The 15166-nt window shown below is 33.8% G+C and overlaps 2 protein-coding genes across 3 annotated transcripts; both read right to left on the bottom strand.

The window, feature by feature from the left end:
• Positions 1–423: 423 nt before the first annotated feature.
• Positions 424–8870, bottom strand: LOC120264888. Of its 2 annotated transcripts, none has more exons than XM_039272769.1 (9): positions 8781–8870; positions 8437–8504; positions 7663–7807; positions 4808–5775; positions 3971–4144; positions 3775–3891; positions 1306–1485; positions 1128–1174; positions 424–1025 (listed from the first exon to the last, which is right to left on the bottom strand). In XM_039272769.1, the coding sequence occupies exons 2-9, from the start codon at positions 8482–8484 to the stop codon at positions 665–667; spliced, it is 2040 nt and encodes a 679-aa protein (XP_039128703.1). In that variant the 5' UTR covers positions 8485–8504; positions 8781–8870; the 3' UTR covers positions 424–664. The 2 variants fall into 2 exon arrangements, with proteins under 2 accessions (XP_039128703.1, XP_039128704.1); XM_039272770.1 differs by having other exon boundaries at positions 4808–5772.
• A 5191-nt stretch (positions 8871–14061) lies between these two features.
• Positions 14062–14778, bottom strand: LOC120265026 (protein ALP1-like). Its single transcript, XM_039272959.1, has one exon. The coding sequence runs from the start codon at positions 14776–14778 to the stop codon at positions 14062–14064; it is 717 nt and encodes a 238-aa protein (XP_039128893.1).
• Between the last annotated feature and the right edge of the window lie 388 nt (positions 14779–15166).

Raw genomic sequence — 15166 nt, 5'->3', positions numbered from 1 at the left:
ACCATCAACCTTTGGCAAAAAATTATTCTAATAAACCTCCCTTTCCCTTTCGAGAGGGAGAACTAAGCTAACATAAACCTAATATTTTTCAAATATAAAAAATATTCTCCTGCTCTACATATAACATCTCATGATATGCTTCAAAGAGCATACGCAGACGCCTCTTATAAAATGATCCATTTGAGGCTTTACCATGTTTCATCTGGGTCATGGCTTTGAAATAAATTTGGAGGAATTTTTTTAAAATATAATTGACCTGACTTTATTAATATTGACCAAAATAAATATTTTAAAAGTTATCTAATGAAAATTTTTATAATTTAAATATTAAACATGTTCATTTAATAATTAACTTTTATTGGGAAAAAATTTAGTAAGGTACCCAAAAATAACCCCAGTTAATCCCCAAAACCAAACATAAGAGAACAAACGCAAGCAGAAACCATCATTAACCATTCTATCTAAGCTAATCAATCATATCAAAAGTTTGCACTAAAAATACTAGAAAGGTTCTTATGTTCTTTAACAAGAACTGACCTCACAATATTTACAAGAAATCATGCAGCACCAGTATGTCAACAAGTTCCAAAATATCTTATTTTGCTAGATAGAAATCAAAGCCTGAAGGGAAAGAAGTTTAAAATGACGAAATAGCTCCACCAAATCATGTTGTCTCTGCCAAGTTCAAGATTGGGCACTCAAATAACTCCCAATCTAAATCTATCCCATGTTTCTCACCAGAAGTAGTTTTGCCATTGTTTGTACTGCTTTTCAGTTCCTGGCTCTTGAGCAGTTGTTGAGTAGTAGTAGCCAAGGGGTTAGAATTAGGGTTAGGGTTAGGGCTATCTTTTAACTCCACAGAGGGTGATTTGCTACCGGACAATGAGGTTCGAGAAGAGCTAGAAGAGCTCAATGAGGAAGCCAAACTTCCAGTTCTCGATAACAATGATCTACTGAGCTGTATTCGTCCATCCACTCTTTCCTTGAGTGACAGCACATCTTCGCAGATCACTGCTATTTCTCCCCTGCAGAAATTTAAAGAACATATAAAGAACATAAACATGCATGTTTAATTTAATAATGAAAAGCGAAATGTGATGATAGTTTTATAAACTCAATGAACTTACTGCAATGTGTCAACTATTTGACCACGTTCCATTAAGAACTCCCTCAACTGCAAAACAGTAGATATGTAGAATGAAGGTAGCTTTACTGGTAATTGTATTGCACAAGGGATTAAAATGATGGGATACTTTAAAAAAAAACCATAGTCGACAACATAAATCAGTGTATCAGTGTAATTACCTTAGAATTTTCCTCGGCTTGTTGTTGCAGTGCTTTGGACTCTTGTACTATGGCATCCATTAATTGCTCTTGCTCAATAAGAGCCTTCTGAGCAAGCCTTTCCCTCTCAAGCTTCTCCTGCTCTGCTGCTGCTATTTCTTTCTTTGCAGTAGTTAGTCGTTCTTTAAGAGTTTCTTCAATCTAGCGAGAAAGTCATCAAAATTCAATATCAGTTATACAAAATATACCCACCCAGGTCTATGACATTTTTATTCATCATTTTGAAAATCATTTACATTCTCAAATGCAGCAGATCAAGCAAATTCATCAAACTTTTTGTTGGTCTTCAGAGAATTACCAAGGAATCTGGTGGTGGGAACTGGGTGCAAAGAGCCCACATGATAGCACAAAGACAAGGACACCAGAAAACTTGTGCATCTTGGTACTTGAGATAAAATTTCGAAGTGTGTACAGACACAATTTTAATGTTGTGAAAATGGATTGATGGAACCAGATTAAGTAAAACATACGCGTATATTTTTTAAGAAAACAAACCCAATAAACTGGACCTAACAGCTTTTTAACTTGTCCAAAATGATCTTCATAACCACTTTAATTCATTAATCAGATGAAACTGGCTGTATCATGCACATTATAGAGCGTCATGCCCAAGGTGATCATGTTCAAAATCATAAAGGAGCATTAGTGTCCTTTTGGAAAAAAATCACAAAAGGAGCATGATAGGTTATCCTCTCATTAAAATCAACAGGATAGATTAACAACTACATGACAATCAGCTTATGCATTTTTGCTGCCACAGCATGGAAGAACGACCACATCGCAACACATAAATACCAACTAAACAATCTTTACTTTTACAACACAAAAATTGCACCATCACATAATGTAATTCGCTTGAAGTGCAATTTTTTCTATCTTAGAAATGTTCATTTACATTTTATTTATTCAGAAATACATATCTGGAGGTTGTTAGCACTTAAATAAGGGCATTATGTCAGTGCATCACATTCAATGCATGTTGCTATTTCATTCATTCATTATAACCATCAATAAAATGTCACAATATACAGATCAAGATATGGTGTTTTCAATTGGTGCCTTATTTTATGTCCAAGAAACACTTAAATGAAAACCAATTGTCAATATACCCTTAATAATGTCAAAATAACTTTTTTGCCTTCAGAAACAAACCAATATTATAAATTTTTCGTGCTAACCGTGAAAGTTTAACAAATAATTATATCCCTAGAGATTTACCTTGTATATTTCAAATTTATAGTAAACAGCATGGATTTCTTGGCATCCATCTGTTTATCGCAAAAACTGACCCGTTTAGTTCAAAAGAAGTGATCACCATCTCAAATGTTCTATTAGTCATCAATAACTTCTAAAGAAGTGAACATTTTCCATTATTTCTTAGCTAAAATGCCTAAGGTAATTCTTTGATAGTTGAATGGCAAGCCAACTGCATCCAATCTGTGCCACCAGCAAATTTCTTTAAGCACAAACTAACATTATGGACTATGGAGTCAAGAACACAACTAATATCTTGGCAAAGTTTACAGTTCATGCTGCAGCAACAAAATAAGTCTATGATTCCACAATTTACAAATTATACATAAAAAATCCTACTTAAACAGTGCTATTGTTTCAGAGTGAAATGTCAAACATGCCCATGTTTAAAATATTTAGGAAACAATATAGTCCCTGAAGTATGAAAAACTCACACCTAGTCCCTGTGAGTCCGTAACCAAGAACTATAGCCTTATCCAATTAAAGGTAATCTGGGCATTAAGTAAGATTTAATTTATAAAATGGAGGAAGCTGATGTATCACTATTTGAATCCATGAGCTTTGGAAGATAGACTAATATAGAGGATCAAAATTAATTCATAGATGGTGGTCTAATTATTAGATTTTTTATTAGTGGGATCAAACTCTTCTGAACATTAAGGTTCAGGAGTTCATTCATAATTTTTCCTAAAGTTTAATATCTTAAGCCACATTCTGCATAATACTAATGCCAGAAAATGTAGTACAGTCGTGCAAAACATTGGAAAACTTCAAATTGATATCGTCAAAAGAACAAGCACTCTATACAACTAAGATAATTGCTTTTGGCTGCAGAGACTCCAAGACTGTAAAGCAGAATAATGCATAATGCGCAAGCAACATCACCTTTTTTGATCATGTTGGATCAAATCAAGATTAATTTGTAGAAGTTCATGTTCATCATTTAGGATCATTTGGATTCTCCAATTTCACAATGTCAAGCTTGACTGAACTGAAGTCGCATAGTATGCTAATTAACTCAAATCACTCAAGACAATTTATAGTAGAATTCTACTTCACGGAACATAGTAGATCATGCAACTAAGTAACCAAAAATTAACAAAATAATGCAAAAAACTATGAAAATACATCTTTGCTGCAAAAGAAATAAATACTTGATCAGGTACATATGCTCACCTCCTTGATAATTCTAAAAGATTTGTCTCTTTCATTTGACAAACCCAGAAGACGAGACTGAAGTTCCCGTGACTCTGTTGCTAATATGGATTTCTCACCATAAACTTCTCCAGCATGCTGTCAAATAAATAAATAGTTACATTTTCCTATTAGTGAAGACTAAGAAAATACTGCCAGTAGAATTAGATACACAAACCATGTCATTTGCTTCCTTGGAATGCTTTAAAATTTCTCTAAGCTCCTCCACCTTGCTAAGAATATCTTCACCTGCCTTGAAGGCTTCCACTTTAGCCTGTTTGGCCCTCTCCTCTTCAAGTTCGACATCCTTCATCATATCAATAGTTGATTCTATTGCAGACAGCAAGACTTTCTGGCAATTAAAGAAAAACTTAGGTAAAAAGAATTAAAAGAAAGTTACTTCATAAAGTTACATGTATATTACTCAAAAATTGTCTTAGCAGCTGTAGCATATTCCTCAAACTTCAATATGACATAGTAGAATAGGACAAGAAGAATATTTAAAGAAAAATATACACATCACTTCAACTAAAACAATCGCTTTTATACATCATCTTCTTTCTTAAGCACATAAAAAAGCAGAAATACCATTTTTATAGTAAAGTACATTGATGACACATAAATTTAGTAATTTACTAATTAAATTCAGTTTCTCTTACAAGACATGAATGTTTTGCTGAAGGTCACATGCTAGGCAATACCACCATTCATTTAGCAAAAGACAAGAAATTGAAATTCTAGCTTAAAGTTCAGCCTTCCAATATAATTTAGCACATCCAAAAAGATTTTTAAAAGATTTAGGTTAAAGTATATTTTTTCCCAGTTAGAAAAAAACATGAATAAACTATTTCATAATTTTTTATATTCTGTATGATATTAATATTTTCTCAATTAAAATTCAAATTTTGAAAATAACTTAAAAGGTTGCAAATAGGAAATACAAAAATTCACCCATTATAAAAAGATTTAAGAAAGTAATAGTATATGACTGCAAAACATGCAAAGGTAGTCATACCTTGTTGGTTTTTGCGTCAGCAATAAAATCTTCAAGAAATTCAATGCTTAAAATCTGACTTGATTTAGTGGATAAATTAGTGATCTGACAATCATTATGAGATAAAGATGGCAAATCAGCAACTTTCTCTGTCATGCTCCCCAGTTGAAATTCTTGGATTCCAGTAGAACAGTTAAATTCTTCAATAGCTGAATCTACAAATTGGACAGAACTTATACAATTTTCAAGAACACATGGGTTGGCCTCTTGTGGAGAGGCAAAGGCATCTTTATCAGCAAATTTATATTCAATTCTATCAGAATCTTGTATATTAGCAGGATCTGCAGAACAGGAGGTTAATTTTTCACTTCCAAACATAGATCCATTAGTATCCTTCTCTGAACAAGCTACACTTCCCAATTCATCAGACATATTCCCCAGAATTATTGATTGATCATCATCAGAACCGCCAAGACTGGGTGAAAAAGTAGCTTTCCCAGAGAGACAATCTAATTCTTGAAAAGAATCATGTAGAGAATTCGAGTTCTGGATTTGCAGAACAGAGTCATCTTTTAAAGTCGTTCCAAAATCCCTATCAGAAAATAATTGATCATGACTGTTACCACCCTGAAGATTTGAAAGAGATCCAACAGGCAGCCTTTCATCCATCAAACTTGATGTGCAATGTAAAGCACCAATCAGATGATCAGAGACGAGGGGAACTTCATATTCAACATCATCTTCTCTTGAATGCATGCTTGAACCACCATCTCCAAAAGTTTTATGGAAATTTGCCAGAAAACGTGGCACATATGGCCTGCTTGCACACAAATCTCTGCTTGTTGTTTCCTCCATTAATGAAGTCACACAATTGTTAATTAGAGAGTCATAGAGATGTGTTCCAAATGCAACTGCTTTCGGTTTTGAAAATTGGCTAGCAATTTCATTGGCATTGCTGCCACCTAGAAAAGCTTGTGAGAATGAACCTGCTACAACAGTTCACAAATGATGCACTACTGTTAGCCATAAATCTGGTAGCAAAAAATGCTATTTTACATGCATAGCAATTTCCATAAGTTCAGATATTACATGTATTGGCTAATAATCAGGATCAAGTGCTAAATTCAATTTCAATAAACTTTATATCACATACCGTAAGAACTAAGGCCAAACTTAAATTTAATTAGATGTGGATCCAGATCATATGCTGCCGCTACGTATTATAATAAAGATCAAGACATCAAGTACATAGTAAAACCACCTAGACTGTACAGAGTTTATCTTATACAGAAGTCGAAGCAAAAAATTTAAAACTCACAAATGAAATGCACATTTAAGCTTTAATTTTCACAAGTGATAAATGACCAAATTGCTCACATGCTATGGCACATTTTCCAAAGGTGATGCCTCAAGTTGTTCATTGCAGTCTATAGCATCCAACTTATCTCCATATACGGAAAAAAGTTAATTTGTGAAACTCTTAATTATAAATATGATAATAATGAAACGATATTTATCTTGGAACTACACAACAAGAAGTCTATTTAAAATTTGAACCATGACAACAATGAAATAGACAAACAGATAAAATCTTTGCTAGTGAATACCATAAGATAAATACATCAAGATAAACATTTTAAATTACTCTATATGCAAAAAACATAATGAAATTTTGAAAAACAAACGTGCTTTACCTTGTGAACTTTCATGATATTCACATAAATAGGTTACAGGCTGGTAAAAGGTCCATATGCAAATATACATATCCTTGTATTAACACCTCCAGGACACATTTAGATGTTAATAATGAGTTCAACTGAACATAATCTCCATGGCATTTCTAGTGGTATTAAGATATTCCACCCTTTACATGATTTATCTTGCAATATACATTTATTATATATTATACACATTGACATCACAAATGCTAGACTTTCCAGAAAAAAGTACCCTAAATATTTAATAGAAGAAAGTATGATGGATAATGAGCTAAATCTGAGACCCTATGACAAGGATCTGATAACACAATCCTTTTTAGTTGAAAAGGGTGTAGACCAGTAATAGTTTATGGATGATGAAAAATGAGCTGGCTGAGCTTTTGCAATTAAAAGTTACACTATGAAAGCTAAGTCAATGATTTTGTACAGTCTTTAAAGAAAAAATTGAGGCAAACTAGGTCACAAAGTGTTCCACATACAATTTCATTCAGCCCGATGCCTGGTAATAAATAATTCTCCACCTCCACAACCTAAACATCCTAACAAGCTTCATCTTAAATCCTCTTGATTTATGATCCTAGTTATCATTATCAATGAATTTAAGATGCTTGAGAGAATGATGTACACTTTCTTGTGGGGAGAGGAAGTGTTGGAAGTATCTGGCAATGATAGCATGAGAGAATTTTATAAACTATGTTTATTTGAAAAAGCCACATGCTTGATTAGTTGACAAAGTTGGTGTGATCTATTTAAGAAACAGAAATTCTAACAGAAAATCCATCCCATCATCAAAAAGAAATAATTATTTCTTTCAACAATATTTATTAGTAAAAACACTTCACTCTTTGAATGTAAATCCACCGCATATTATATAATTTGGAATGCTTGATACCTTGTTCACGGTTGTAAATAATTTTATATATTCCACAATTTCATGTCTATAGTTTAAAGATAATAGTAAAAAAAAAAAACATGATATCCTTAGGAAACATTAGCTATTCATTCTGATATACATGAAAAGAAAAAACCCAAGCATCAACATCAGTAAGTATAATGCAGTTTTGGAAATTTTAAAATCAGTTACACTTACTATATTCTTTATTCGCAATTTAATCAAATTCCGATTGATGGTACATTTCAGTCCATAGATGTACGCACCTTTGTGAGAAGACTGTTTAATTCCTTGTGTTTCAATGAGTGGTCCACTAAAACGAGGCAAAACATCAGATACTATAAATTCAACAGCTGCATCAACATCATTTGCATGTTCAATGGAAACAGCCTTCAGAATACGATGATCAACCTACCAAAGAAGAAAATGAGAATTGGATGCCATCTAGAATGTAAGTGTAATAAAATAAAATAAAAAAGCCACAGCACATAAACTGGGACAACATTTTTCAGGTCCCAGAGGGGCAGAAAAAGCTATGTGTCTTATAAAAACTACTTAAGAAAACTATGAGAGTTCACATGAAAGCCAATATTATACAAATTATATACACAAGAGTTCACATGAAAGCCAATATTATACAAATTATATACACAACCTGAACTTCACATTCAAGAAAGCATTTTTTTTTATCATACGAAATGCCCAATTGAACAATTTTGTTTAGTATGATCCAGAAACCCACAACAAGCCATCAGAAGAAAATAAAATAGAATAGAGAACAAGATTTCCAAAATTTTCTCCATTGACAATACAATACACATGTTAATCAGGTGGGGAATTAACAATAAAAACACTTATTTTCACATAAACAAGATGCATGATGTTTTAGTTGATAAATCTCCACAGTAGATTAACAGTAACATTCTTAACCTTGTTTTTCTTTTGGTTAATCACCTTCAATCAACATACGAAAATCAAAACGAAAAAGGAAAAGGAAATTGACACAATAATACGACATTAAAAAGAAAATAAAATTTTACCTGCGGGAAAAGCTCCTTCAGCGAGATGAACACATCCTCCGATCCCATCCTTCCAGAAATTCACTACCCTAAAACACAAACAAAACAAGAAAAAATTAACAGCATCCATCAAATGAAAATTAAAAAGACGAACAAAATCCCTACCCAACAATGAAACCAAACATTAAAAACACCAACCAATAACCCTAATCCCAATCAAATCCACCAAAAAAATGGACAGAAAAACAAAACCGAACATCAAATCAACCGCAAAAACGGAGAGAAGAGTAGGATCGAAACATCAGAGGGTGCTATAGCGCTTGCAATCGACGAGAGAAAACCCTAAAAGAGAGAGAGAGAGAAACCTCGGAGGACGCGGCGTTGTTCACGATGTTAGCGAGTCCCGTGGCGGTGGAAAGAGTGAGATTCTTTAGCGATTGAGGGACGAGCGAGAGAAAGAGCCGGGACGCGGGTTCAATAGCTGCGTTAAAAAAGTGCGGAGGTTTTTCATATTGGACCCTAGAAAACTATGAAATTGTTTTTATTATTGGCTGGGGACAGATGAACTTGCGTGCGTTTGGAGGGGGGCAAATGATAAAACTTTGGGAAGAATGGATGGAATGCAACTTGAAAAGACTATTTTGCCTTTTTCATTATTTAATTGAAATATTAATTATCATAATCAAAATTATAATCACAATAACCTATAATTATAATAATTAAAAGTGGATAATGACATTGAATGTTTCTTGTTAGATATGTATTTATTTTACATAAAACTCGTTTATTCAAATAATTAATTTTAATAGTTAATACGAATCATAATTAAAGTGAATTATTTTAATTTTAATAATTGAATTGGATAGTAAAAATGAATTATTTAATTTAAATATTTAATTATAATAATTAAAATGAATAATGGTATTCAAACTATGTTATAAATAAAATATATATTAATGATTAAATATAATTAATATAGAATATCATTTCCTTGTTCTAAGGGCATAAGAGAATTTCACCACTACCCCTTCCTTTATTTTTCCCATTCGAATGAACTTTCCATTCACATTCCCCAAATCAAACACCTTTAATAAGAATTTTTTTATTTTAAATAAATTTTAAATAAAAAAAATAATTTTATTGGTAAATAAAAAAAATATTAGTGGAATTATTAAATGTGTGGGCTTCAAATTTACTCTCTCCCGCCCATGATTAGGGCGTGTTTGGTTCGGAAGTGGGGTACCGAAGTGATGGAAGTAGGAAGTGGTTACTTCAGTAGAAGTGGGGGTTTCGGCTGGAGGTGTCTATTTCCATGTATTTGGTTAGGAGGGAAAATATCACATCAATGACCACTTCAGGTGTTTGGATGGTAGAAGTGAAAATCTTGAAAATGTGACTTCACCAGTTCCTTGTGTTTGGTAACACTGAAGTCGGTGAGGAGGGGTGAGCTTACCCCATGTTTGTTAGGGATGTTATAAATTATTTAAAAATGTTAAAATACTAATTAAAAAAAATCACCCCTTCAATATTTATTTAAGTTATTTAATTTTTTTTAATCCAAAAATTAAAAGTATGCTACAAATGGTTTATGAATATAACAAACATTTCATAAATTGGGTTAACTTAACTTTGCAATATTAAAATATTTTTTTCTTAACTCAATATTTAGGTATGTGATTTTTTTAAAATCAAAAAAATTAAAAAGTATGCTACGAATGTTTTATGAATACAACAAACATTTCATAAATTGGGTTAATTTAACTTTGCAATATTAATTTTTTTTCTTAAATTAGAAAATTTGAGGTATTTTAATTTTTCCTTAATCCAAAAATTAATATTGGACAGCTACGAATGTTTTATGAATACAACAAACATTTCATAAATTCGGTTAATTTAACTTTGCAATATTAATTTTTTTTCTTAAATTAGAAAATTTGCGGTATTTAATTTTTCCTTAACCAAAAAATGAAAAGTATGCTACGAATGTTTTATGAATATAACAAACATTGTATAAATTGGGTTAATTTAACTTTGCAATAGTAAATTTTTTTTTCTTTAATTCTAAATTTAAGTTATTTAATTGTTTTTAATCAAGAAATCAATAACTTTCCAATATTTACAATTTTTTTTGTTTTTTTTTCTTGAACTCAAAATTAAAGTTATTGAAGTTGTTGAACTCTTTTATAACTTTGATCCGAAAATTAAAGTTTAACATGTGTTATCAATATTCCGGTTTATTACAATTTGTTTTTTAAAGTTTTTCCTATTGATAAATTGAAAGACCAAGAATTGAAAAAACCATAAACAGAACTTTTGAACATTGGTTTTTATGCTTGCATACAAGCAAACACCCACAAAACTTGTATTATTATAACCAAGCAACATAAGCTTATACAGAGAGCTGCAAATATACACAGATTGTACATCACCCATGCCAACAATTACGATATACAACTCCATCACCATGAAATTACAAGTTATCTGGTAAAAAAAAAATCAGCAAAGTTTTTCTGCAAACATTGAACTCATTCTCAGCACAGTCAGAGAAGAAGAACATTCTCAGCACAATCAGCAAAGATTTCTTCCAAGCAAGCACTACTCCTCTCTTCCTCATGTCCTTCTGAGCAGCCTCTGCAATAATATGATGCAACTATAAAGCAAACAAACTGACGACAATTTAAATTAAGCTTGTTAAATAAGATAACTTGCCAATGTCATTGTTCTGAAACCGATACTTCAGAACTACACATTCTTACAATCATTGAATTCAGCAAAAATTGTTTTGTAATCTCCCTGATCCATCCTGAATGCCCTAGAGCAAGAGCCTAATTGCAAACATAGAAGCAGTGAAAAGTAGATGCTAAGGAAGCTTAACTCAAGACTAGCGGCATTAAACACATGGATTTAACCAAAACTAACAAGAAACAATGGTTGTTTTTATGGCATGCTATGAAGTCTTTAAAACAAAAGGTCCAAATATTTCAGAGATATAGAGAAAGAAATTCATCAAACAATTGATAATAAATACCTTTGATTGAAAGTGCTAGTGAGCACACACCAAAAGAAATAGTAGTGGATAAAGTTTGAATGAATTAATTTTAAGATCTACATGTGATTATCAGGCTGGCATGTTTGACAACAGTGTCATTTGCTCTGGTCCTCTTAAACAAAGTAATCCACACATGCCAACAACTTTGTTTGTACATCACCCAGATCAGAGAATCAATTCCGAACTATCTCTTCATTTAATTAGCAACCAACTGAAGCATCAACAAATCAATGATTAGAAAAAAAACAGCTGCGACAAAAAGTGGAAAATTGGACGCAGTTAAGGATATAAGAGTACGAGATTATTGATAAAGAAATAATTATCATCATATGCTGCATTTTACTGGAAAAAAAAATGCTACCTTGTCGTAAATTTGTACAACGTGCCAATACATGCCTTTTCAGTTCCTCAATATTGACTTTCCTTCGAAGCAATTCGTGTTTGCTTGGCATGGCTCAGGTGGTAGCAATAGCAACAATTTAAGCACATTCATTGGCACATGTTCTTGAAAAAAAACAACCAAAGGGACCAAATCCTATACAAGGTGGCTGCAATGGTGGCACTCTGTGCCGCTTGATTGCCCCGCCACGCTTGTATAAATCCGTTAAGAAAAAATAATCTCATGGAAAGGAGGTTTAAGCGAAAAAAAATAAAATACTTACGAAACCCTAGAATACAAATAATGCATAAAAACAACAATGTAACGCTACCTTGACACTCAAGTAAATTAGATGCGCAAAGGCTGCAAAAGATTGGCATCGAAGTGCCCCTCAATTTTGCCCCGCCTGAGCTCCAATTTAAACTCTTGTGTCATATTAGAGAACAGTGCCTCAGTGCAATGTCACAATTTGCCTTTCATCATTGCCATCCTACATTACCTGAAATGAAATCCACAAAAACAAAGGAAATAAGAGCCAGAAAACCATGTTAGTGACAGACAAACATATATCCCAACCATGCAGAGCAACATAAAGATACACATGTCCAGACAAACATGAAAGCAAAAGACAAAACATGAAATGCATGAACAGATGCAACCACAGCAAGGTGTCCAATGCTATGTTCACCCATCACAAAACATGAGGCAGTCCTGATGCATGCAATGCACAACCATGCAATAAAATAACTAGTTACTAGAAGCAGGGTTCAGTCAAGTGAGGCCGAAGCAGTAGGTGCTGAATCAAACCATCCTGGATAGAAAAGTTTCTATCCAATCCTTCCTCAGGTCCATGTCCTTCACCATGAAGCCTCTTGCCTCAATCTCACGGAATTGCAGAAAATCAAACACCTGAACCTCCATAACCTTGCCATACAAGCTTTCTGTCCAGTGTGTGGGGTTTTAATAGCAGATGCCATTTCTCCCACCACAACAATTAGATCACCCATCATTGAAGGATTTTTTGAACCCCTACTTGAGTTCGCATCAGCATCATCATCACTTGGTTGTTCTATTGGTTAAGTTGTTGTTATTGTTGCCTTCGTGTTCCGAGTTTTCTCCCAAATCAGCAAACATAGACGTTGCGTACACGCCCGTTGCATTGTCCTCCCCACATATAACCCGCAATGACTCATAATGCTCAATTGGTTTGTTTATGAAAGCCTTTGCTGTCGGGTGTGCCTATATTACAGTGCATACACGACAAGGTACAGATATAATCATGCTCCTATCATGCAAATAATACAAGTAAAGTCAGATCATGTTACCTCGATGTATGTTAAGGCAACCACGGGATCAAGGGTGATGGTCTTTGTGGCATCATCCCATCCGGCACCACTGAGTTCTCTCACTTTCTTTATCTCCGCGTACCGTGATTTCAAAGTTCGATAATGATTTTCAACGTTCTCCGCACTAAATTCAGTATTAAACCTAGCATTTATAGCAACAGCAGCAAAGACAAATGCTGCTCGTTTGAATGATTTGTCACATTTCAGCCCTTTTCGTACTTGTTCCAGCAGAATTGGGATCAAGAAGCTATCATATTCAGCCTTCCATCGCTTGTTAGGGGTACCGCGCTTACTGCCAGAAGCCTTTGATGATGACTTCTCCGTCGTACGCTCAATGCCCTCCATCGTAGCTGGAATTCTATTAGAAAATTATAACTACGTAAGATTCTTAAATCTATCTCGGTGTAAGCTCGCTGCTGCAGAACCATACACATCCATATCTCATATCATGGTAACGAATGAATTATGTATCAAGGGAAAAACAAAAAGAAACTGTAGGGCGTCATTATAAAGACAAGTGAATCATGAAAAAAAGAAACAAAAAAATATGACATCAGTAACCATGAAAAACAACAAAGGACGTAATGATACAAACATACAATGGAATTAGGAAGCCAGAGAACAAGTGAACTAATGACAGAATACTATGAAATAAACAAGGGAAATATCAAGCGATAATACTATGAAGCTGTAAATGCATCAATAAATGGAAATAACAAAGGAATTATGAAAATAATCGGCAGGTGAAGATAAACACCTCAACAACTGAAGATGAAAAGATGTACTCTAGACATCATAGTCTAACGAAGCAAATCCATGCAAGGAAAAAAATTCAGGTTAAACAAACAGTTCACAAGGCAAACTTTTTATAATCAAAGAAAACCACTATAAGTCATCCACATGTCGTATGCTATCTTGTCTCTAAGTTCAATCAAAGCCCGATTCTCTTCCCGTTGTTCTCGCTGTGACCGGGGCTGTGTTGACATGATTTGCTCATCATTTTGTGTGCTTTCTTCATGCATCAACATATCGTTTGGGTCAACACCTGCTATATAGTTATGCAATATGCAGCATGCAAGAACTAATTTAACTTGTGTCCTAAAAGGGAAGAAAGGGTGTGATATAAGAATCTTGAAACGATTTTTCAAGATTGCGAAAGCACGCTCTACATGAGACCGTAGCATTGAGTGTCGAAGGTTGAACAATTCCCTTGGATTTGTTGGCGCCCTTCCACTGTGTTCTTTCAGGTGATACCTAACACCTCGATACGGTGCTATGAACCCTTGCATAGTAGTATAACCGGCGTCTACAAGATAATACTTCCCTACAATAATGACACCTGTCAATTGTTCGTTCGTGTAATATTTTAATTCACTAGTACTCGGCCTCCTACCTTCTATCAATTTTAATCGTTCAGGTTGTGGTCTTGCTAGTGCATCTTTTAAAACAGTGAAGTCATTAGCTGATCCCTCCCAACCCGCCAACACATAAGTGAACTGCAAATCAGGATTAATAACAGGCAACACATTCTGGGGTTGGGCCTTTATGACCACGAAACAGAGGCATTTCTTGAGGTGGGATGGACGCATCAATGTGCGTCCCATCTATCAACCCTATACAGTTAGTCCTACACCAGAAAAGTATATGAAGGAAATTGGAAGGAATGATTATTCATCAAATGAGTAAATTTATGTTATATGCCAAATTTACTTACTTTGAAGAATGGATACCAATTGGGATTACATTCAATTTCTGGGTGACAAGTGGAGCTACTGGGAATGAACAAAATTATCTCGAACAGCACAAACAGCTCTGAGCACACGATTAAAATATCTACTAATTGTCTCCCCGGATCGGACAAACTCAATTCTCATAGTCCTATTTTTTGTGTTATGACCAACAATATGTAAGAAAATTGCTAACTGTTCCTCCACAGATATGTGCCGCGTGTCCTGAAGGAGATGCTTGTCACGCATG

Source organism: Dioscorea cayenensis, chromosome 7, assembly GCF_009730915.1.
Source record: "Dioscorea cayenensis subsp. rotundata cultivar TDr96_F1 chromosome 7, TDr96_F1_v2_PseudoChromosome.rev07_lg8_w22 25.fasta, whole genome shotgun sequence".
NCBI lineage: Eukaryota > Viridiplantae > Streptophyta > Magnoliopsida > Dioscoreales > Dioscoreaceae > Dioscorea > Dioscorea cayenensis.
The sequence above is the reverse complement of the archived record's forward strand: the minus strand, read 5'-3'. Positions and strand labels throughout refer to the sequence as shown.

Excerpts from the sequence above, each read along its gene's own strand:
- LOC120264888 (XM_039272769.1), bottom strand. The coding sequence starts at position 8,484 with ATGGGATCGGAGGATGTGTTCATCTCGCTGAAGGAGCTTTTCCCGCAG. Across the intron at positions 7,808-8,436 it reads TGAAGGAGCTTTTCCCGCAG|GTTGATCATCGTATTCTGAA; the intron begins GTAAAATTTTAT and ends CTTCTTTGGTAG. Across the intron at positions 1,486-3,774 it reads CTTTTAGAATTATCAAGGAG|ATTGAAGAAACTCTTAAAGA; the intron begins GTGAGCATATGT and ends CTTTCTCGCTAG.
- LOC120265026 (XM_039272959.1), bottom strand. The coding sequence starts at position 14,778 with ATGCGTCCATCCCACCTCAAGAAATGCCTCTGTTTCGTGGTCATAAAG.